Source organism: Pelophylax lessonae (assembly GCF_965119305.1).
Source record: "Pelophylax lessonae genome assembly, chromosome: 6".
Classification (NCBI taxonomy): Eukaryota; Metazoa; Chordata; class Amphibia; order Anura; family Ranidae; genus Pelophylax; species Pelophylax lessonae.
The window spans coordinates 239,899,513-239,921,783 of NC_138773.1; the positions used below are offsets into that span (position 1 = coordinate 239,899,513).

General features: G+C 42.1%; 1 protein-coding gene across 2 annotated transcripts in view; it reads left to right on the top strand.

Moving 5' to 3' along the window:
- CCDC141 (coiled-coil domain containing 141) overlaps nucleotides 1–22,271 on the top strand; it is a 235,591-nt gene that overhangs the window by 21,635 nt on the left and 191,685 nt on the right. For both annotated transcript variants that reach the window (XM_082261213.1, XM_082261214.1), the window contains exon 2: nucleotides 20,491–20,613. In XM_082261213.1, the coding sequence (XP_082117339.1) occupies nucleotides 20,491–20,613 (123 nt within the window). The remainder of the gene's footprint in view (nucleotides 1–20,490; nucleotides 20,614–22,271) is intronic.

A 22,271-nucleotide genomic window follows, 5' to 3' on the forward strand; every position in this document is an offset into this window, starting at 1 on the left:
TTTGAGATACTGCACTGCGTTACTTTAACTGACAATTGCATGGTCGTGCAATCCCCAAACCAAATAACATTTATGTTTTTTTTCCCCCACAAATAGAGCTTTCTTTTGGTGGTATTTGATCACCACTGCGGTTTTTATTTTTTGAGCTATAAACAAAAAAACCTGACTATTCAGTAAGAAAAAAAAAACAACAATATTTTTACTTTCTGCTATAAAACAAATTCCAATAAAAAATGTAAAAAAATCAAATTTCTTCATTAATTTACATGTTATTGGTAAAAAAAAAAATCCCAATAGGCGTATATTGATTGGTTTGTGCAAAAGTTATAGCATATACTGTACAAACTATAGAATAGATTTATGGAATTTTTTAAATTTTTTATTCTTACTAGTAATGGCAGCAATCAGTGATTTTTAGTAGGACCACGACATTGCATGAATGAATCTGGCACTAAGTGACACTTTTTGGGGACCACTGACACCAATACGCTAAAAAACACACTGTCACTGTACTAATGACACTGGCAGGGAAGGGGTTAACATTAGGGGCAATCAAACAGTTAATTCTTTTTCCCTGGGAGTGCTTGCTAACTGTGGGAGAAGTGCTTTGAGTGGGGGAAGACATAGATCTGTGTTCCTGCTTTGCAGAAACACAGGATCTCCATCTTCCCCTCTGACAGAATGGCGATCTGCCTTGTTTACATAGGCAGACGGTCATTCTGCCTCTCTCAGGAACGATTACCCAGTGTCCGCGAACATCGGGCCCGGCCAGACCTGCTAATTGGCTCCCGCTGTGTCCAATCACAGCGGAAGCGGGTCGCCGGCGGCGTGCATTCGTGCTCCAGACCCAGGAATGTAAATGACGTATAGGTATGTGATTTTGCGCTGAAAGGCTGCCATTCTATAGTAAATATACGTGGGGCGGTCTGGAAGCTATTAAAGGAAAAGTAGTGGTAAAAAAAAAGCACTTGTGGGTATAACTAATCACTTTTTTGTATGTTTCTAATTTTAGGGGTGTGTGGCAGGGGGTGTGTCCCATGCCAACATACTTTTGATATAAGGTGTCCATCACTCCCATCTCAAAAAGTTGGGAGACATGCAGTAAGGTTTTGATTTAGTCATTCCCCGTACATTCAGTCCAAAAAAATAAAAAACTGAGCTCTAGTTATCATATACTGCATAATAAAAGAATAACTTACACCTTTATTGCAAAAAATAAAAAATTGACAGTCATTTTTCCTCTTTTCCTCTTCCACAGGTGCTGCTTGCAATGCAAGCGATGGCTTGTATGATCCTAAATTTGTATTTAATACTATGCTTTTAATGTCAAAGATAAAACATTTGAAACTCAGCTGACCTACATCTCACTTTCTTATATTATACGATATGTATTTGTAAGTCTATTTTCAAAGCCTTGATTTACATTGATCAATATTACTGTCATTTAAATCCCTCTTTCATGAAAAATACATTCAAACAGAAAACTCATCAAGGATGAGAGACAAATAACCATTTCATCTTAATTTAGTGAAAATCTCCAATAAATGCAATAAAACGTCTGATGGTATTCCTGTCTAGCCTGGGATTCTTGTCTGGAAGTGTTTACAATGGTGGGACATGTCTAGCTCTCACTACAGGAGACCCACGCTGAAAACAGCTGCAGCAAGATGTAGCCAAGGAGGCAAAAGCTATTTTTAAGAAGCTATGGAATAGTTTCAAAATAGCATTTCCTTGCTATATTTATCCATATGCTGAAAGCCCCATTAATTCAAACTGAATGGTTTGGTAAACCCTTAAAATAATTTGTGCAAATTGTAAAATGCTGCTAGTAAACTACAAAAATGTACAGCTTGAATAAACATTTTTTTATACACCCGACTTCCAAAGTACCACTGTGTTAACAGTTTTAGGCTTCTTTCATAAAACTGCACAAAAAAAAAAAAACGAATGATGTGCAAGTTAAAGTAGGGCGCAATAACCAATTCGATTTTAGTGTCCTGTCATCAGTGCAATGATGTGCAGTCTGTTGCTAAACCTTAGCTGCAGTACTGGCAAAGGTAGGCACGCAAGTCACAGTTGGTAGTTTTAGAATCACACAAGTCAAATGTACTTTAGAAAATAATTTTCCTTTAAAGCAGGCCTTCCCAAAGTGGGCAATACCGCTCTTAGGGTGTGCAGTGGGGGTGGATTGGGCACTGGAATTATCCAGGGGGGCTGTAGTAGCTTTGGATACAATTGGGGGTGTTGAAAAAAAAATAAGGGGGCAGTGGAAGCATAAGAAAGAAAAGAAGATAAGAAAATTTGGAAAAAACGTTTGTACATGTTTTATCAGTAATGTAATAGAGTTAAAGTCCATTGACATCCGTTGATCGACAGCAGCAGGAGCCAATGGCTCCCAATGCCCCAGCAAAGCCAGTGAGACATGGAAGTGAGGGGAGAGAAGAACTGGAAATGTGCAGAGCGCTGGATCCAATGAGGGCTCAGGTAAGTATAAGGGGGGTCAAAACCGATGCCTAAACATTTTTTACCTTAAAGCGTAGTTCCGCCCTCCCCCAAAAAATTTTTAAAAGTCAGCAGCTACACATACTTTAGCTGCTGACTTTCAATATTAGGACACTTACCTGTCCTGGAGTCCAGCAATGTCGACACCGCAGCTGATGTTTCCATCGGCTGCTGGGTGCTGCCGCCGCCATTGCCGGTCAGGGAACCCGGCAGTGAAGCCTTGCGGCTTCACGGGCAGGGCCCTACAGCGCATGCGCGAAGCACATTTGGATTGGCTCAGTGGCGGGGGAAGGAGGAGGGGGCCAAACTTCAGAGGGACGGCGCCGTAGCATCGTCACCCGGAAGTGGGGAAGGGTACCTGTCAAAAACAGGTACCTGTTTCCCCCTCACCCCTGAAAGGTGCCAAATGTGGCACCGGAGGGGGGGAGGAAGCAAATCAGCGGGAGTTCCACTTTTGGGTGGAACTCCGCTTTAATGCAATGAATGCATTAAGGTAAAAAATATTTAGGCTTTTAAACCCCTTTTAAAGTCATAATCATAATAATAGGTGATGTCGCCCAAAATGTGAAATCAAGTATATGTGTCTGCCAGTTTAAATAGGTGATTAAATCACCTCACAATTGAAAAAACAATAGGTAAAGGTATTGGCACTCACAATGTGGAATCATAATCAAAAATACATACAAAAATTAACTATGAGAAATAAAATAAGAAATGCAAAACATAAAGTCCAATGTAACAATGCCCAACACCAAAAATAAAAAGTGCTGCTAGACAGACGTGTCTTCTGGGTGCTCATGGGGTAGACGGCAACTCACCAAAGGTGTTTGACCCCTTTTTTACAGGTCAAAACGTGCATTTCTTATTTTATTTCTCATAGTAACTTTTTTCACTATTTCATTTTACAGATTTTATAACACACCATGTGTTATTCATTTACCACTTTTTCATTCTACGCTCATTTGCACAGAGCCATATATATTTGATTATGCCAGTACCTTTACCTATTGTTTTTTCAACTTTATGAAAACCAATATCATTACTGAAACCAATGTAAGAGGCACTTTTTCTCCTACTGGCATTATTGCTTAGGCACTCTACCTCCTACCTGACCACCATGTAAGGAACAGTACATTACATATTCATTACTGCTGCACTCCTAGTGCTGTGCAGTACATACTCCTAATTACTGCTCATAAATTGTGCTGTTTTTTTTACATACTCCTGACTAGGAATGAGCTTTGAGTTTGAGTCAAACATTGGCTGTTTGCTTGTTTGTTGAATGATGAACAAATGGCCTTCTTTGTGGGAACTTCAAATGGACTCTGACCTCTGATTCCAATAAATCACCTGCTGGCCAGGGGATTCAAACGCACAACCATCTCAATTGCAAGCCTGGTATTCTACCACCTACACCACCGTCAAGCCTGCTTAGGCTGAACACCCTCTCCCTAACTTTTATCTCATCCACTGTGTGTAGGGTGAGATAGAAGTTAGTTAGTTAGGCAGGGAGAGTGTGTTCAGCCTAAGCCTGCTTAACTGTGGCGTAGGTGGCCTTTTGGCTAAGATCAAGTGTAGTATCTGTTCTTATCAGTGTTGGAATGGAACCGGAAGGTTAGTATCGGTGGTGGCCGAAGTTAACCGGGGCGCTCTGGGCGTAACTGGAGGACCGGAGTAGGCCAAACCAGAGAAAGCCGGATGGTTCCAATGCCTTCCTGATTTGAATGGGTCCGCCCCTGTCAGTTTGAAGGGAGCGAGAAAGCCGGCGTGGTCAACCGGTTAGTACTGCTCCTGGATGTAATTGGTGGGAGTGCGGATGGTGAGGGGAAGGGCCCTTCCCCCTGGGTGAATTTGGCTGAGAAGGGGGCCATTTTCTATACCTTCGAGGTTGGGCTCTCCCTGAGCTGTCTGCATTCCTGGCCTCCTGACAGGAAGGGCTACACTTGGTCTGGCCATGGGCTGAGTCTGAAAAAGCCCGTGGTGTACGTGCCCCTGGGGTGGCAGCCCAGGGGTGCCTCAATTTCACTGGTGAGGGGCAGCTCACCTGAGTTTTTGTGGCACCTTGGTCACTGCACCATCACACTTTTTCTGCACCTGCCTCTTGGGGTGGGCCTTTTGGCCAACACCAGAGGAATTTTTTATTCCTGGCCGGGGGGCCTGCCGAGGTCTTGCACTTAGGCACTACCCAGCACTTCTCCACTTCCCCTTTCCCCACTCTGTTTTTTCTCTGTTTGTGTGTTCATGTGTGTCCCTTTTTGGTTGTTTGTCACTTGCACGACTTGGATGGCGTAGGTCCTCGGGCCTGCCCTGTAAGTCTTGGGTGGGGGTGGATATGGCCTTTTGGCTTAGTTCGCCCTCTCCCATGGGGTCTCCCTTCGGGGGAGCCCCACCTAGTACTCGGGGTGGGCTGTTTCGGCAGTCCCCTGAAGAATGGGGTCTGCCCGGCTTCGGCTGGGTGGACCAAAGTGAGTACCTCAGTCCCTGTCAGGAGCTTCGCACCCCGGGGGATCAGGGTCAGGGCCCTTCCTCTTCGGAGGAGGGCCATGTGTACGCCTTGTGCACTTTTTGTGTGTCTCACGTTTGCGTGTGTGCACTTTTTTATGCACCGGGTGTAAGTCTTTTGAGTGTGTTTCACACACCACGGGCTTTAAAAAAAGAAAAAGTAGGTGGTAGAATACCAGGTTTGCAATTGCGAGGTAGTGGGTTTGAATTCCTTGGTCAGCAGGTAATTTTATAAGTGGAATTCTATAGTTAATAATACATTGCTGGCAGGGAGAGAGATTTTTGCTTTTTACAGTTTGTTGAGATCAGATAGTGCAGTGTATACCACAAAGTTATACATATATATATATATATATATATATATATATATATATATATATATATACGGCGTGGGGTCCCCCCCCAGTTCATACCAGGCCCCTCGGGTCTGGTATGGATTTTAAGGGGAACTCCGCGCCAAAATTAAAAATAAAATGGCGTGGGGTTCCCCCTAAAATCCATACCAGACACTTATCCGAGCACACAGCCTGGCTGGCCAGGATGGGGGTGGGGGCGAGCGAGTGCCCCCCCCCTGAACCATACCAGGCCACATGCTCTCAACATTGGGGTGGGTGCTTTGGGGCAGGGGGGTCTCTGCCCTGGTATGTATATAGGTCACCACAAAGCATTTAATTTTAACAAAACAAAAAATATATATTTTATTACAAATTAATTGTGCTTATGTTTAGCAGTAAATGTATATTGGAATATGTTGTGTCCTATACAGACACAGGTACACAGACATACAGAGTGTAACAAAATAGTATTGTGGTCACAACATGCTAAAAGATGCAGTGTCCCACTTGTGGACAGTGTAAATAGACTGTACTATGATCATGTGCAGTGGTAAGGTTATTGAGGAAAATCTTGTCATAACAGCAAAACCTATGCTTGACCATTCTTCTGACATTTTCTTTTACAAATGAGTTTATTGGTAAATTTGTGTAGATCCCTAGTTGCCCTATAAGGTAGGTGTAGGCAACATCCCGAAATATAGTCTAAAAGGGTGTTTGGTGCCTCAAGCCAAAGGTATGGGACTTTACGGGCTAAGTCAGGTAATAGTATCACAAGAAATAAGTAAATATCATGATTTATTCAAAAGAAAACAAAATTCATGAATGAACATGAGATAATTGAGTGCCTATGGGTTATAGACCCATGTGTTCAGTGGTATAAGGTAGAAAAAGTGACAATGTGAATGGTGACATAGATATAAATCTCTGTCTGTTCTGGCTCATATGAGAGACTCTGGAACGTGTTGAGAGAGAGTATATCTCGGTTTTCCAACGCGTTTCGGCATTTGTATAATACGTTGCCTTTATCAAGGAAAGGAGTAGGCCACCATATTTGCAAGATATATAGTGGGTACATATCAATTTTACCAGCTGATGTGTGAGTACTTCATTTGTGGCATGAAGGAATAAAGTTATACACATACTTGTGACATAAAACGTCAGATCCCGGACCTTTGCATCTGCTTTCCCAAATTAATTCACACAGGATTTTGAGGGAATCGCTGCCTCTATGATGTAAAATGGATTAAGTGAATTTGTGGAAGATAATGTTGGTGAGGAAGAGATTTAATTTGTCACTAACTTACAGAGAGATGTAGACACTCTGGCTTGAGTGGAAAGGGATCCCTTCTTATATCCTGAAATATTGGGATAAGGCAGTTGTTCACATTTATTGGCAATATTTCAAGGATGCTTGAATGCTTAATGTAGACTGTATAACTTACAAGTTTGAGGTGTTGCAAATTTTCACCAGTAGGGGGAGCCCCGGTCTTGTGTTCCAGGTGGTTTCCCTGGTGAGATAGTGTACAAGTGAGCCTGCAGTAAAGGCAATTAACACTTGAAGGAGTCATCCGACAATGCAAAAATATAGTCATTGTCGAATGGTAACTTGCTGTTTAGGTGAGAAAGAGAGGGGCTGGATATCCGGGAGGAGCGAGTCCTGGGCGTCCGTCACGTTCCCTCTGCAGGAGGGAAGTGGCGCCCTGTTGAAAATCCCCGGCTTTTGTACCCGCTCGCGCATGCGCATTGGCGCATCGCAGCGTCACGACGCAAACCCGGCTTCCCGGTTGGCGTGTTGGCATGGTGTGCGTCAGGCTGAGCTGCGCGCGCATCTCGCTGGTGACGATGTAAGGGGAACCAGGATGTTCTGAAGCCGCCGACACAGAATTGGACAGGGACGATGTTCCCTGTACAGGGGCACATCTCTGTCAGTCCCCAGAGAGGTAGCCTCTGGGGTCACCTGTGCCGGGTGTGTTTGGGGGCGCAGATGCGATACATCAGGGATGTTGAGACGCATTGTATGTCACAATATTGATTGATAGACAATAAAACTTAAAGAAAAAGAAAGTATACATATTTATAAGAAATATCGATAAATCTTAAGGCAATACATGACAGCAATAATATTTATGAAGAGAAGGAGGGAAATTTCACAGGGGGAGGCATTACTGGTATGGGTGGGGTGATCCCCTTGGTGATATGAACATACCAGACCCATAGGTTAATATGAGTGTGGTATAATATCTGTAATATTAGGAAGGTATGGGGGTATGGGTGAATTTTGTGTATTGATATATGAAATTTTGATCAGTCTGTTTTGCCTGAAACAAAACCTTCTAAAAAGGGGCGATAGCTTTTGCTTTCGTTGAGTCCTGGTGGTCTGGTGGCATGGAGTTTTTTGATCCAGCGCATTTCAGTTTGTAGGAGGGACTTATTCCAGTCCCCTCCTCTGGTTGGAATATGTATGCGATCTAGAACTGAGAAACTGATTTTTGGCATATGGTATTTATGGAAGTGGGCCATGTGATGGCCCAGTGGTAGGTAAAAATTACCAATAGTCATACTTTGTACATGCTTATTGACTCTAAGTCCGAACTCTTGACGAGTCTTTCCTATATAGAATGTGCCACATTCGCAGTTCATTATGTAAACTACCCCCTTGGTTTTACAGTTTGCGTAATGTTTGGGGGTGAAAAGTTCACCATTGGGTAAAATGAGGGAGGTTGATTTGGGTATGACTGCACACTGGGCGCATGACCCACAGGGAAAGGTACCTCTGGTTTTGCAAGGATCCTTTCTGGATTTCATTTCGCTGTGTACAAGTGTTTGATGTACAGAGCGAGTTTTTTTTATAAGTAATAAGGGGGTTATCTGGTACTAGATCTTTTACTGAGGGATCTTCGGTGAGGATCGACCAGTTCTTTTTCAGTATGTTCCGAATTTTTTTGTGTTCGTTGGAGAATCTTAGTATTATCCTGGTCGGTGGTGGATCTGTTTTGGTATCTTTCCTTTGAAAGAGGATTTCATGTCTGTTTCGTTTGTTGACCCGATTGAAAGCTTTTTTGAGGCATGTTCGAGAGTATCCCCTTGCTAGCAGTCTGTGGGTTAGAGCGTCTGCTTCTTTTTGGTATTCAGTTGGGCTGGTACAATTTCTTTTGAGTCTTAAAAATTGGCTGTAAGGTATGGACTTTTTGAGGGGTTCTGGATGGAAGCTTGTGGCGTGGAGGACAGTGTTGCCAGCTGTCTCTTTTCTGAACAAGGTGGTCATGAGGTTGCCAGTTTGGTCTTTATAGATGTAGGTATCCAAGAAGGGTATCTTGGTCTGGCTGTATGTCATGGTAAAGTACATATTGTACCGATTTTGATACATTTTATTTAAGCACTCCGGTAGTAGATTCTCGGGTCCGTTCCAGATGAGCAGTACACCATCGATGTATATTTGCCATAACATGATGTTGTTTGTGTATGTGTTGTTTTCTTCTGATGATAAAAAGTCTTCTTCCCATTCACCCAGATAGATATTTGCATATGTGGAATAATATTCCCCACTCAAAAGGACTTCTAACAGTAGAGAAAACTCTTAACGAACAAAGCAATCATGATGCCAACTTCAATACATTTATTCTAACCATGCTTAAATTTATACTCAACCACAACATCTTCTATTTCTGCGGCACATATTATGTACAAACATGTGGAGTCGCAATGGGCACAAGCTGTGCGCCCACATATGCAAATATCTATCTGGGCGAATGAGAAGAAGACTTTTTATCATCAGAAGAAAACAACACATACACAAACAACATCATGTTATGGCAAAGATACATCGATGATGTACTGCTCATCTGGAACGGACCCGAGAATCTACTACTGGAGTGCTTAAATAAAATGAATCAAAATCGGTACAATATGTACTTTACCATGACATACAGCCAGACCAAGATACCCTTCTTGGATACCTACATCTATAAAGACCAAACTGGCAACCTCATGACCACCTTGTTCAGAAAAGAGACAGCTGGCAACACTGTCCTCCACGCCACAAGCTTCCATCCAGAACCCCTCAAAAAGTCCATACCATACAGCCAATTTTTAAGACTCAAAAGAAATTGTACTAGCCCAACTGAATACCAAAAAGAAGCAGACGCTCTAACCCACAGACTGCTAGCAAGGGGATACTCTCGAACATGCCTCAAAAAAGCTTTCAATCGGGTCAACAAACGAAACAGACATGAAATCCTCTTTCAAAGGAAAGATACCTAAACAGATCCACCACCGACCAGGATAATACTAAGATTCTCCAAAGAACACAAAAAAATTCGGAACATACTGAAAAAGAACTGGTCGATCCACACCGAAGATCCCTCAGTAAAAGATCTAGTACCAGATAACCCCCTTATTACTTATAAAAAAACTCGCTCTGTACATCAAACACTTGTACACAGCGAAATGAAATCCAGAAAGGATCCTTGCAAAACCAGAGGTACCTTTCCCTGTGGGTCCTGCGCCCAGTGTGCAGTCATACCCAAATCAACCTCCCTCATTTTACCCAACGGTGAACTTTTCACCCCCAAACATTACGCAAACTGTAAAACCAAAGGGGTAGTTTACATAATGAACTGCGAATGTGGCGCATTCTATATAGGAAAGACTCGTCAAGAGTTCGGACTTAGAGTCAATAAGCATGTACAAAGTATGACTATTGGTAATTTTTACCTACCACTGGGCCGTCACATGGCCCACTTCCATAAATACCATATGCAAAAAATCAGTTTCTCAGTTCTAGATCGCATACATATTCCAACCAGAGGAGGGGACTGGAATAAGTCCCTCCTATGAACTGAAATGCGCTGGATCAAAAAACTCCATGCCACCAGACCACCAGGACTCAACGAAAGCGAAAGCTATCGCCCCTTTTTAGAAGGTTTTGTTTCAGGCAAAACAGACTGATCAAAATTTCATATATCAATACACAAAATTCACCCATACCCCCATACCTTCCTAATATTACAGATATTATACCACACTCATATTAACCTATGGGTCTGGTATGTTCATATCACCAAGGGGATCACCCCACCCATGCCAGTAATGCCTCCCCCTGTGAAATTTCCCTCCTTCTCTTCATAAATATTATTGCTGTCATGTATTGCCTTAAGATTTATCGATATTTCTTATAAATATGTATACTTTCTTTTTCTTTAAGTTTTATTGTCTATCAATCAATATTGTGACATACAATGCGTCTCAACATCCCTGATGTATCGCATCTGCGCCCCCAAACACACCCGGAACAGGTGACCCCAGATGCTACCTCTCTGGGGACTGACAGAGATGTGCCCCTGTACAGGGAACCTCGTCCCTGTCCAATTCTGTGTCGGCGGCTTCGGAACATCCTGGTTCCCCTTACATCGTCACCAGCGAGATGCGCGCGCAGCTCAGCCTGACGCACACCACGCCAACACGCCAACCCGGAAGCCGGGTTCGCGTCATGACGCTCTGATGCGCCAATGCGCATGCGCGAGCGGGTACAAAAGCCGGGGATTTTAAACAGGGCGCACTTCCCTCCTGCAGAGGGAACATGACGGACGCCCAGGACTCGCTCCTCCCGGATATCCAGCCCCTCTCTTTCTCACCTAAACAGTAAGTTACCATCCGACAATGACTATATTTTTGCATTGTCGGATGACTCCTTCAAGTGTTAATTGCCTTTACTGCAGGCTCACTTGTACACTATCTCACCAGGGAAACCACCTGGAAGACAAGACCGGGGCTCCCCCTACTGGTGAAAATTTGCAACACCTCAAACTTGTAAGTTATACAGTCTACATTAAGCATTCAAGCATCCTTGAAATATTGCCAATAAATGTGAACAACTGCCTTATCCCAACATTTCAGGATATAAGAAGGGATCCCTTTCCACTCAAGCCAGAGTGTCTACATCTCTCTGTAAGTTAGTGACAAATTAAATCTCTTCCTCACCAACATTATCTTCCACAAATTCACTTAATCCATTTTACATCATAGAGGCAGCGATTCCCTCAAAATCCTGTGTGAATTAATTTGGGAAAGCAGATGCAAAGGTCCGGGATCTGACGTTTTATGTCACAAGTATGTGTATAACTTTCTCTGTCGCTCATTGACAGACGTAGTCCTCGTTGATTAATAACAACTCGGTTTATACTGCCCTCTACAGGAGTAGGACTAGACAGGAAAGAAAACGTTCTGGCCACACCCTAGGGGCAGTCCCAGAGGGTATATCCTCTCACTTCCTGCTACAGCAAATCAGTTTTTTTTCTGTCTAGTTAGGAGTAAGTACCTAGATGCCTCGCTAGGATCTTTGGTCCTGGCAGGATTTTTTTCTTAGAAAGATTTTTTAGACAGCTTTTTTCTCCAGTTTCCTGTGAGATCTTCAAGCAAGTAAGCTGGAACTGGGCGACGGGCTGGATGTTGAGATCCAGTGGTCACCCCAGTTCAGCCTACGAGTGCGTGTAGGCCATAGCTCCGGTTCCGGATCTCCCTGCAGTGTTCACTCCGGGGGTGGGAAATCGGCAGGCAGATTATTTCAGCTGTCAGATTCTGGATCAAGGGATATGGCCTCTTCATCCACAGGTTTTTTCACTAGCTGTCCCTTCATTGGGGCACCCCGGATGTGGATCTGTTGGCACCTTGGCTCAATAGGAAGGTGCGGAGGTTTGTAGCTCACACCCGCGATCCTCTAGCGGACGCAGCAGAAACGCTGATCGCCCCGTGGGGGCAGTATCAGCTACGGCATGCCTTCCATCCTCTCAAGTTACTGCGGGAACTTCTTCGCAGGATAGAGGTGGAGGGAATTCCAGTTATTCTGGAAATTCCGGACTGACTTCGTCGAGCCTGGTACGCCGACTTGGTGAGGCTAGTCGCGGACGCTTCTTGGAGACTTCCTCTCAGGGAGGATTTGCGGTCTCAGGGACCGATCTTCCATCTTGCTTTACTATCGCTGGCTTAATGGCCTGGCCATTGAGACCCAGGTACTGAAGGACAAGGGAGTGTCAGCTTCAGTTATTCCTACCTCTAGTTAAAGCAAGGAAAGCGACTTCCAGCACGTGGAAGTCTTATATTGGGTGGTGTGAACACATACCTATTCGGTGACCCGAATCTTGGTCTGTCTGCAACAAGGGGTTGAGCAGAAACTGTCCTTGAGCACATCAAGGGTCAGGTTTCAGCGTTAGCAATCTTCTTTCAGAAACTTGTGGCTAATCATTCCTTGGTGCAGAATTTCATCCAGGGGGTGCGACATCTGGCTCCGCCAGTGCGTGCACCCTTACCGCCTGGGATCTTAATTTAGTGTGGTCGGTTCTTCAGAAACTTCTATTTGAAGATATTAGGGAGATTTCCTTGCTTACATTATCCTAGAAGGTGGCCTTTTTGGTGGCCATTACTTCTGCACGCAGGGTGTCAGAACTGGCCGCATTATCTTGACGTTCCCCATATCTGGTGGTTCATAGTGATAAGGTGGTTCTTCTTCCGAATCCATCCTTACTTCCTAAAGTGGTTTTCAGAGTTTTCATCTGAATTAAAATATTGTGTTATCTTCCCCGTGTCCTAAGACTAGCCATCCTTGGGAGTTTGCATTACACTCCTTGGATGGGGTTCAGAAGGGTACACTTGACTACTACGAACTTGTTTCGTAAGACGGACTCACTTTTTGTGATCACAGATAGCCCTAGAAGGGGGTTGCCTGTGTCTGCCGCGACCATATCTAGATGGACCAGTCAGACGGTGGTACAGGCTTATTCTATTAAGGGTCGGAATCCTCCGTTCCCTGTTAAGGCGCACTCTACTCGGGCGCCTAGTGTTTCCTGGGTCTTCCGCCATCAGGCGTCAGCGATCCAGGTTTTCAAGGCGATGACTTGATCGTCGGTTCATACCTTTACATCATTTTTATAAAGTTGATGTGATGACATCTTCAGATGCCTCTTTTGGCCGCAAGGTTCTGCAGGCCGCAATCTGAGGAGACTGTTGGTCTATCTCAAGGGGTTGTTGGGTTTTTCACTTAGGTCTCATCTTTTTGCTCGATGAGTCCTAGATGCTTCTGGTTGGCTCCGGTTGGGCCTTCTGGATTTTGATTTCTGTTATCCCACCCCTCATTTGTGGTACTGCTTTGGGACTTCCCGAGTTGTTATTAAGCAACGAGGACTACGTCTGTCAATGAGCGACAGAGAAAAATGGATTTTTGTAAAATCTTACCGTAAAATCCTTTTCCCTTAAGCTCATTGACAGACGTAGTACCCGCCCCTCTGTTTTTGAGTTGGGTTGGGTTAAATTCTCTAAACACTGCTTTGTGACATAACTGATTTGCTGTAGCAGGAAGTGAGAGGATATACCCTCTGGGACTGCCCCTAGGGTGTGGCCAGAACGTTTTCTTTCCTGTCTAGTCCTACTCCTGTAGAGGGCAGTATAACCCGTGTTGTTATTAATCAACGAGGACTACGTCTGTCAATGAGCTTAAGAGAAAAGGATTTTACGGTAAGATTTTACAAAAATCCATTTTTATTCCTTCATGCCACAAATGAAGTACTCACACATCAGCTGGTAAAATTGATATGTACCCACTATATATCTTGCAGATATGGTGGCCTACTCCTTTCCTTGATAAAGGCAACGTATTATACAAATGCCGAAACGCGTTGGAAAACCGAGATATACTCTCTCTCAACACGTTCCAGAGTCTCTCATATGAGCCAGAACAGACAGAGATTTATATCTATGTCACCATTCACATTGTCACTTTTTCTACCTTATACCACTGAACACATGGGTCTATAACCCATAGGCACTCAATTATCTCATGTTCATTCATGAATTTTGTTTTCTTTTGAATAAATTGTGATATTTACTTATTTCTTGTGATACTATTACCTGACTTAGCCCGTAAAGTCCCATACCTTTGGCTTGAGGCACCAAACACCCTTTTAGACAAATGAGTTTATTAGCAGAATCAGAAAAAAAGGTAAATACAGTGATGGGTATGATAGGTAATATAGCCTATAAACCTCAAAAAAAGGAGAGCATAATCAAGATAACAGCATGGAATGTACATAAACTATTTTGTGTAGGCTATAAGGGTGATCCGCAGGATAGGAGTGTATTATTATTATTATTATACAGGAATTATATAGCCCCAACAGTTTACGCAGCGCTTTACAATATAAAAGGGAGACAATACAGTTACAATACAATAAAACACAAGAGGATTAAGAAGGCCCTGCTCAGAAGAGCTTACAATCTAATATGGTGGGGCAAGTGGTACAAAAGGTTGTAACTGTGGGGAATGAACTGATGGAAAAGGTAAAAGTTTAGTTGGAGGAGTGATAAGCTTCCTTGAAGAGATGAGTTCTCAGGGATTGCCTGAAGGCTGGTAGAGTAGGAGATAGCCGGACAGGTTGAGGTAGAGTGTTCCAGAGGATGGGAGAGGATCTGGAGAAATCCTGGAGATGAACATGGGAGGAGAAGACAAGGGAGCTTGAGAGTAGGAGGTTTTGAGAGGAGCGGAGAGGACGGTTTGGGTGATATTTGGAGACAACTTTGGTGATGTAGCTCAGGGCAGATTTGTGAATGGCTTTGCATGTTGTGGTTAGTATTTTGAATTTATTTTGCTGGGCGATTGGGAGCCAGTGAAGGGATTGGTGGAGAGGGGTGGCAGACACTGGGCGAGTGGTAAGGTGAATAAGCCTGAGAGATAAGCCTAATTAGGAGAGTAGGAGAGGTAGGGAGGCCAAGGGGATCTACTATCCAACTGTACTATAAGGATAGGGGAGAGTGGTTAAGTCTTTGTGCATAAGATATCCAAAGTTGCCAAATCTGAGAGAATTTGGAGTGAGACTGCCAGAATTGTTGTAAGTTTTTCACACTTTCGTAATTTATATTGGTATGCCTTGTGCTAATTATTGCACATTTCCGATCCTATATCATCATTACTCAATATCTGTTTTTACCAGCATCTGCCCTATCTGCAATTCATTTATTTCCTTTCACTAACTCTAGCTCATTGGATATTTCTTACAACATTCAAGGATACAATTTCATTTGGACAAACAAATATTCAGGGGAACAAATGGTAGTCAACATGCTGCCAAATTTACATTTTATATACAGTTTGTATTTTTTCTTTCAAAAGAAACAGCATTAACATCTTCCTTCAATCCTAAGATGGGGAGTAGGGTTTGGGTTGGACTAGTAGTGAATAAAAGATTGACACAGATCCCCGACTCCTCCATCTTTTTCTTGGAACACACTGTGGTTGATTTACTAAAACTGGAGAGTGCAAAATCTGGTGCAGCTGTGCATGGTAACCAATCAGCTTCTAACTTCAGCTTGTTCAATAAAAGTGATTGTAAACCATCACCTTGTAAAACAACCAATTTAGTTTAAAATAGCCATGAAAGGCAAAACATTTGTGTATAGATATGAAAAAACATTATAAATACCTTATTTTCCCCTTTTTTATAAATGATCACATTCCCCCTGTTCTCAGCTGCATACTAGCTGGGAGAGGAGAAGCAGCAACACACTGAGCTTGTCAGTGCATGGCTGTGCAGAGGGTGCATGTCAGGACAAGTCTGATCATTGGAGGAGAGCAGGCTGAGTTCCCAGCATGGCTAGAGAACTGACCACAGTGTGCTCTCCTGCTTAGTGTGGTCAGTTTTTAATTTGAAAGCAAGGGGACTAGCATGGACACCAGGGATTTCATATGAAGGAAGCAATACAAAGACAACAGAATACTTTCTCATACAAGTATATGGTATAGCAGGCACATATCAGGAATCTGAAATGTTGGGGTAACAAATACTTTAAGCTTTGACAAAAAAAATCTGGAAGCTGATTGGCTTCTATGCAGAACTGTGCCAGATTTTGCACTCTCCAGTATTAGTAAATTAAACCCACTGTCAACACTTTCTCTTTGTATCGGGGTAGCAAAGAATGTCAGCAACGAGTGGCACGCTCTTAGAGGAAGGACTCTTCTATCATTTGTTTAATTGTTTAATACAGTATGTTCATTCTATATCAGTTTTGAGATTTGTCTAAATTATAATGTCAAAACCAAGTAAACACTGTGCTGGCGAGGAGAGCTGCTAGCACTTGGAATACCAATATAGGCTTCCAAAAAATAAAACAATAAACAAATAGTGCAGCGCTAGTAACAATAGAAACATTAATATGACATGATTATAAAAAGGGTCATAAAATTGATGAATAGGAATAATAAATAAATTCATATAACATCCATAAAAAGTGATCAAGTCCAGGAGAAGAGAGGGGGTAGATTACACCGTCGATCCCAGAGGAACCACAAAACTGATAGTGAGAAAGGGTGACTATAAAATCAAGAGGAACACTTCACACCCTATGTGATAAGGTAATCCCCTTACCAGATTAAGTGGACCACTAGATTTTAGGTGGTCAAACCAGGTACCCCATCTATCTACAAGGAGTGGGCATAAATCCTCCAATGTATCAAATGGATCATTACTGTAAGATAGTCAGATCAGATGAACGATTGAACCTCCATCAAACATCACTATAGGTGGCCATCAATCCTCACATTCATATGGCATGAAAGAGAGAAGAAGCTCCCATAGTGCATTAAAAGCTAAAACATTTATTTAAAAAATCAATTGCACTTACAATGAACTGGACAAAATCAGGCGTACACATAATAATGTTGTTGCGGCGTTCCTGCGGGCTTCGTTCCACTAGCCCGGCTTCTGGGAGGGATACCGTCTACCCTCCAACCAGAACCGAGAAGCGTGATGTCCTCACCGCTGTAGACCCCGTCCTACATGTTTCGTCATACGTGACTTTGTCTGGGGGTTGGTCTGCACTTTAGAAAAAGAGGGTGCGTAATAAATTAATCATAATAATATAATAAATACATGGAGGGTTAAAGAAAATGTAATATAATCACACCCATTGGTCATATTTTATTAAAAGGTGTACTGTCTTATGTCTGCATGGATTATAACAAAATCATGCAATGAATGTTTCCAGGTGCCATGAGTGTATTTGGTATTCACCACTAATGTGTATAAGACCTAAAATAAATTGTTACATTTTAAATAACATTGCTAATAGCCATCATATTAAGAAGCACTTATTTAGAACACTGAACAAAGCAGTGTGAAAAATCATCATATATACAGTGTACCTCCAGAGCATACACAGACATTTAAAGACATTAAACAGTGGCTTGATATAATAAATTGCCTTTAGGGAAATATGTAGCACGGGTTCCAGTAGCAACGTCATATTAGTTCTTAATCCTTAGTTAGAGCTATTACTATTCAGCATTAATCCAGTCATGAAAAGCTCATTTACGTGTTTGATTTATTTACATTTGCCTGTCTTATTTCCACCAGCAGTTTCATTTACACTGTAAGTAGAAATGTAAGAACATGATGATACGTGTGTTGAGAGATTAGACAGTTTAAATATACACATAGGGCCCCAATGTATTTATAAGAAAGCGTTATATATAAAACAATTTCCCACTGGAAATATAGTGACCTAGTCAATGTGGATTTTGGGCAAACAATGGCTAATGCAACTGTTGAACTATTCAAAAAAATAAATGAGTACTAATTACAAGTAATAATTTATATCACTGACATTGTAACTTCAGTCTTAATCTTGCCAATTCTGCCAAGTTGTGTTCAGTCTTCTTAAACTTGCCAAACCTGTTGCCAAAAAGTAAACTGGCAAATTATTTTGGTGAATTAAACCACCGAACATGCTTTTATAAGTAGGACCAAAACTGTGAAAGAACAAAATGTTATTAAAATATTACACATACAGAAATGCATCCCTTTGTACACAGGCTCATAATCATGAGATTATTGTTCACGAGCAGCAACAGATTGTACTAGACACCCAGAAAATCATGATCAGGGCTTTTTTTCAGCAGGAACGCGGGGGAACGCAGTTCCGGCACCTCCAACACTGACTGTATTTAATGGCAAGGGGTTCAAGGTCTATTAATGCTAGCTGCTGGGGGGATCCATTGTTGCTGGAGGAGATCTACTTTTGCAGGGTGGGGAGGGGTGTCTACTGTTGCTCAGGAGGTCTATTGTTGTTGGTGGGGGGATCTACTGTTGCTAGGGGTGGGTCCTATGTTTCTGGGGGTCAGTTGTTGCTAGGGGAGGGGGTATTTTGTTGCGAGTGATACATTGTTGCTGGGGGAGGGTTTATTTTTGGTGGTTGCTGGGAAGTCTATTGGTGCTTGCTGCATGTAGATCTATTATTGCTGCTGGGGATCTTTTGTTGCTGGGGGGGTATTTAGTTCTGAGTGGTTCATTGTTGCTGAGAGGTCTATTGTTGCTGGCTGCATGTGATCTAGTTTATTGTTTTTCTTGTCATTATTAACAAACTCCATACATATTACTTAGTACCACAATGTTACATGGTTCTGTATTCTCGAAAAAGAGCAGTACTTGGGAGATGGGTAGGGGGTGGAACCAAGGAACGGTGCAGGAGGTGGGTAGGGGGCGGAGACAAGGGGTGACCCAGAAAGGGGAGTTCCTGCACGTATTGTCTGAGAAAAAAAGCCCTCATCATGACCAATCATAGCTAGATAGGTACAGTTTTTCTTTCCAAGATAAACTATTGCCAAAGCTGTCTTGCCTTGCTCCCCCAAACTTTTTTAGGCATAAATATGCTTACTCACATATATTGTACTTACATGAAAATATGGATTTAGAAAATAAATAATTTGCAGATTGGATCATGCTTGCAGAGGGGTCTGTAGTGGGTGGCTGAGATAGCCCTGGACCTCATTGGTGGTACAATAGATGGTCCGTGGCAGCTCAGCTTGTGGAAGGTCCTTGGGGTGGGTCCCTTCAGATGTGGAAAAGTTGTAGAGGTAGGTAAGTGGACCAGCATAAGTCTATCATATCACATTATGTGAAATACCAAAAGCAGATCTAAATTATGCCAAATATTTATTCAGCAGCCACGTAAACTGCTAACTTGTATCTAACCACAATACTTGTTTTTTTGATAATATACACCTTTATAAAAATGAGAGACAGCAATAAATCTGCAGTGTGTATGTTTGGTTATACATTGCTCATTGCCAACAGAAGGCAAAAAGGAATCTCAATGCACTGGATTACAAATGGTAGGATGGACTGGGGCACTTCAGCTAAACGTGGATAAAAAACAAGGTCCCTGAATAGGAAGGCTGTGCTATTAATATGCTATTTGTCTTTCTCCTTTGACTGATACCTTAAAGTGTAAGTCCACCCTAACACTAAAATCCCTGCATCACAGACATCCGCGATCTAACACTAACCTATCTAGCCCTGTAAAGATGAAATCCATTATACATACCTTTTTTTAAGCTAATTCGACCCAATCTCAAGCGGCGGAAGCTCTACAGAGGGCACAGCCGACAACGGCTGTGAAATGAATGGGAAGTGACGTCAATCATAGACTTACTACAGGACTTTCGTAGTCGGCTGTGTCCTCGGAACCCGCCTCCACAGCGAAGCCGCCGCTGACAGCTCAGTGTGGGATCGGGTCGGATCGGCTTCAAAAAAGGTACTGTATGTATACTGATTTCTTCTTTCCAGGGCTAGATAGGTTAGTGTTAGATCGTGGATGTCTGTAGATGCAGGGATTTAGGGTTGACTTATACATTGAAGTGTAATGCATTTTTCTTATTTGGTCCTTTTTGGTCTGTTGAATATGACATAAAAAAGTATTCTGTTATGTCTGTTGGACAAGTGTAAAAAATGACTGTTGGTTCTGCCAAAAAATACAGTTAGCTGATAACTTTATGTATTATCTGCCTCTATTGCAATGCAAGCAATGTTATCAGCACTGTCCAATGCACGTCTGTGAACTACAGAATACCGCCTCCTATGTTATGGAGATGAAAAAGGGTGTCTGTGCATTCTGTAGTGTAAATGAGAAGTGTAGGGTGACAAAGGTGCTCCTCCATAAGTACGGTACAGTGAGTCAGCGTTGTCACCACAGCCCAGAATGTGAGTTACTGCCAGGTGATTACCAGAATAAAGAAAACGAAAGCGGATCAATGGAAAAAAACCTAGTTGAGTTGATCAATGTGCAAATATGCATACACTATGAAGGAGTAACTATTTGTTGTTGTTTGCAGAGCGGAGACCTGGTCCAGTTGCAGCTAGCAGAAGCCGTACCAAATTTACTAGAGATTGGGGCAAGTCAAGAGGAGGCCAAGAAGCTGCTCCAGGACCACAATGTGCTTCTCTTCAAACTCAAGGTCAGAGGATATATAATCTAGTCCCATAGCACTCACACCAAGAGTCTTTTAATATTGGTAAAAATATAGCAGATCTACCCTATGAATCTGAAGATTGGATTGTGTTTTGTTCATTTATTCTGAAGTGGGCTGGAATGGAAATAATCTTGCTGATGTACAAAAGCTGCATGGGAGAAAAGTATTTTGCCCACATCAATAGGATAAGAGTTTTGGATCGAAATAGGCTTTTCTAATGCAGGTTAATAAAAGCATACTTTGCAGAGGGCTAAATATATTTATTCCTTCAAGTTTATATATAAAGGCCAAGTGTGCTATTACTCAAGCATGTGCATTACAGATTTCCTTTTTTTTTTTCCATAAAAAGTGATTTTGAATAATATGAGTAGATCATAAGTAACTAATGTTGAACATATACAACAGGATACATACTTTGGTCCCCTACACCTGTTGAGGAAACTCTGAAAATTAGGTAGCTTATCCTCAAGCTCTATAAACACTTCGGCTTCAGAACATTTCCCCCCCTTCATGACCAGGCCATTTTTTGCTATTTAGCACTGCGCTACTTTAACTGGTGATTTCGCAGTCATGCAATGCTGTACCCAAACAAAATGTATATAATTTTTTTTTTTTTTTTACACAATTGGAGCTTTTTTGATTGTATTTGACCACCACTGGGTTTTTTTATTTTTTCTGATATAGAAAAAAAATTGAAAAAAAAACAAACATTTTTTACTTTTTGCTGTAAAACATATCAAATACAAAAATAAAAAATATATAATTTCTTTATAAATTTATACCAAAATGTATTCTGCTACATGTGCTTGATTTAAAAAAATCCCTAAGTGAATATTGATTGGTTTGCATGACAGTTATAGTGCCTAAAAACTATGGTATATATCCTGCAATTGATTTTATACTGCTAATGGTGGCGATCGACTCTTAATGGAACTGCGATAGTGCGGCGGACAATCTGATACTAACTGATGCTGGGGGGAACTGACTAACTGCCTCTGACATCACAAGTGACATTAATACAGTGTTTAGTGATAATACTATACACTGTCACCGTACTAAGGACACTAGCTGGGAAGGGGTTAAGATCTAGGGAGATCACAGGGTTAAATATATGTATAACTATGTGCATTGTGTGTAAAGTGTGCTGCTTTACAGGGATGAGAAACACAGATTGTTCCCTGGGTACAGAGCTCTGTGTTGAATGTTAACACAGAGCTCTGGGCTGTGAATGTACACAGCCGATCAGCAGGTCCCAGCCGTGAATCATTGGCCAGGACTTGTTGACAGGCTCCCACTGTGTACAATCATAGTAAGTGCCGGTGGGTGGTAGGTGGGAGTTGTGTGCATGTACTAAACTAAAATGTACGGGTACATCACTTTGCCACTCGTCCACAGTTCATTGTGGGTGGGCGGTCACCTAGTGATTAAAATGGATACATTGGGTTTTTGCGTGTAGAATTTCGTGCAGTCATTTTCAACACTGGAATTTTTGAAAACCTTTAATTTGACTCCGACACTTGAAAAAAAAGAAAAAATCCTGGAAAAAACAACCTTGTGGGAGGATTTTCCAGAAAAGCGGGGGAAAAGGGATGTTTAGGATGCTTTATATTTAATATTTAAAGAAAATGTGAAGCAAAAGGTGT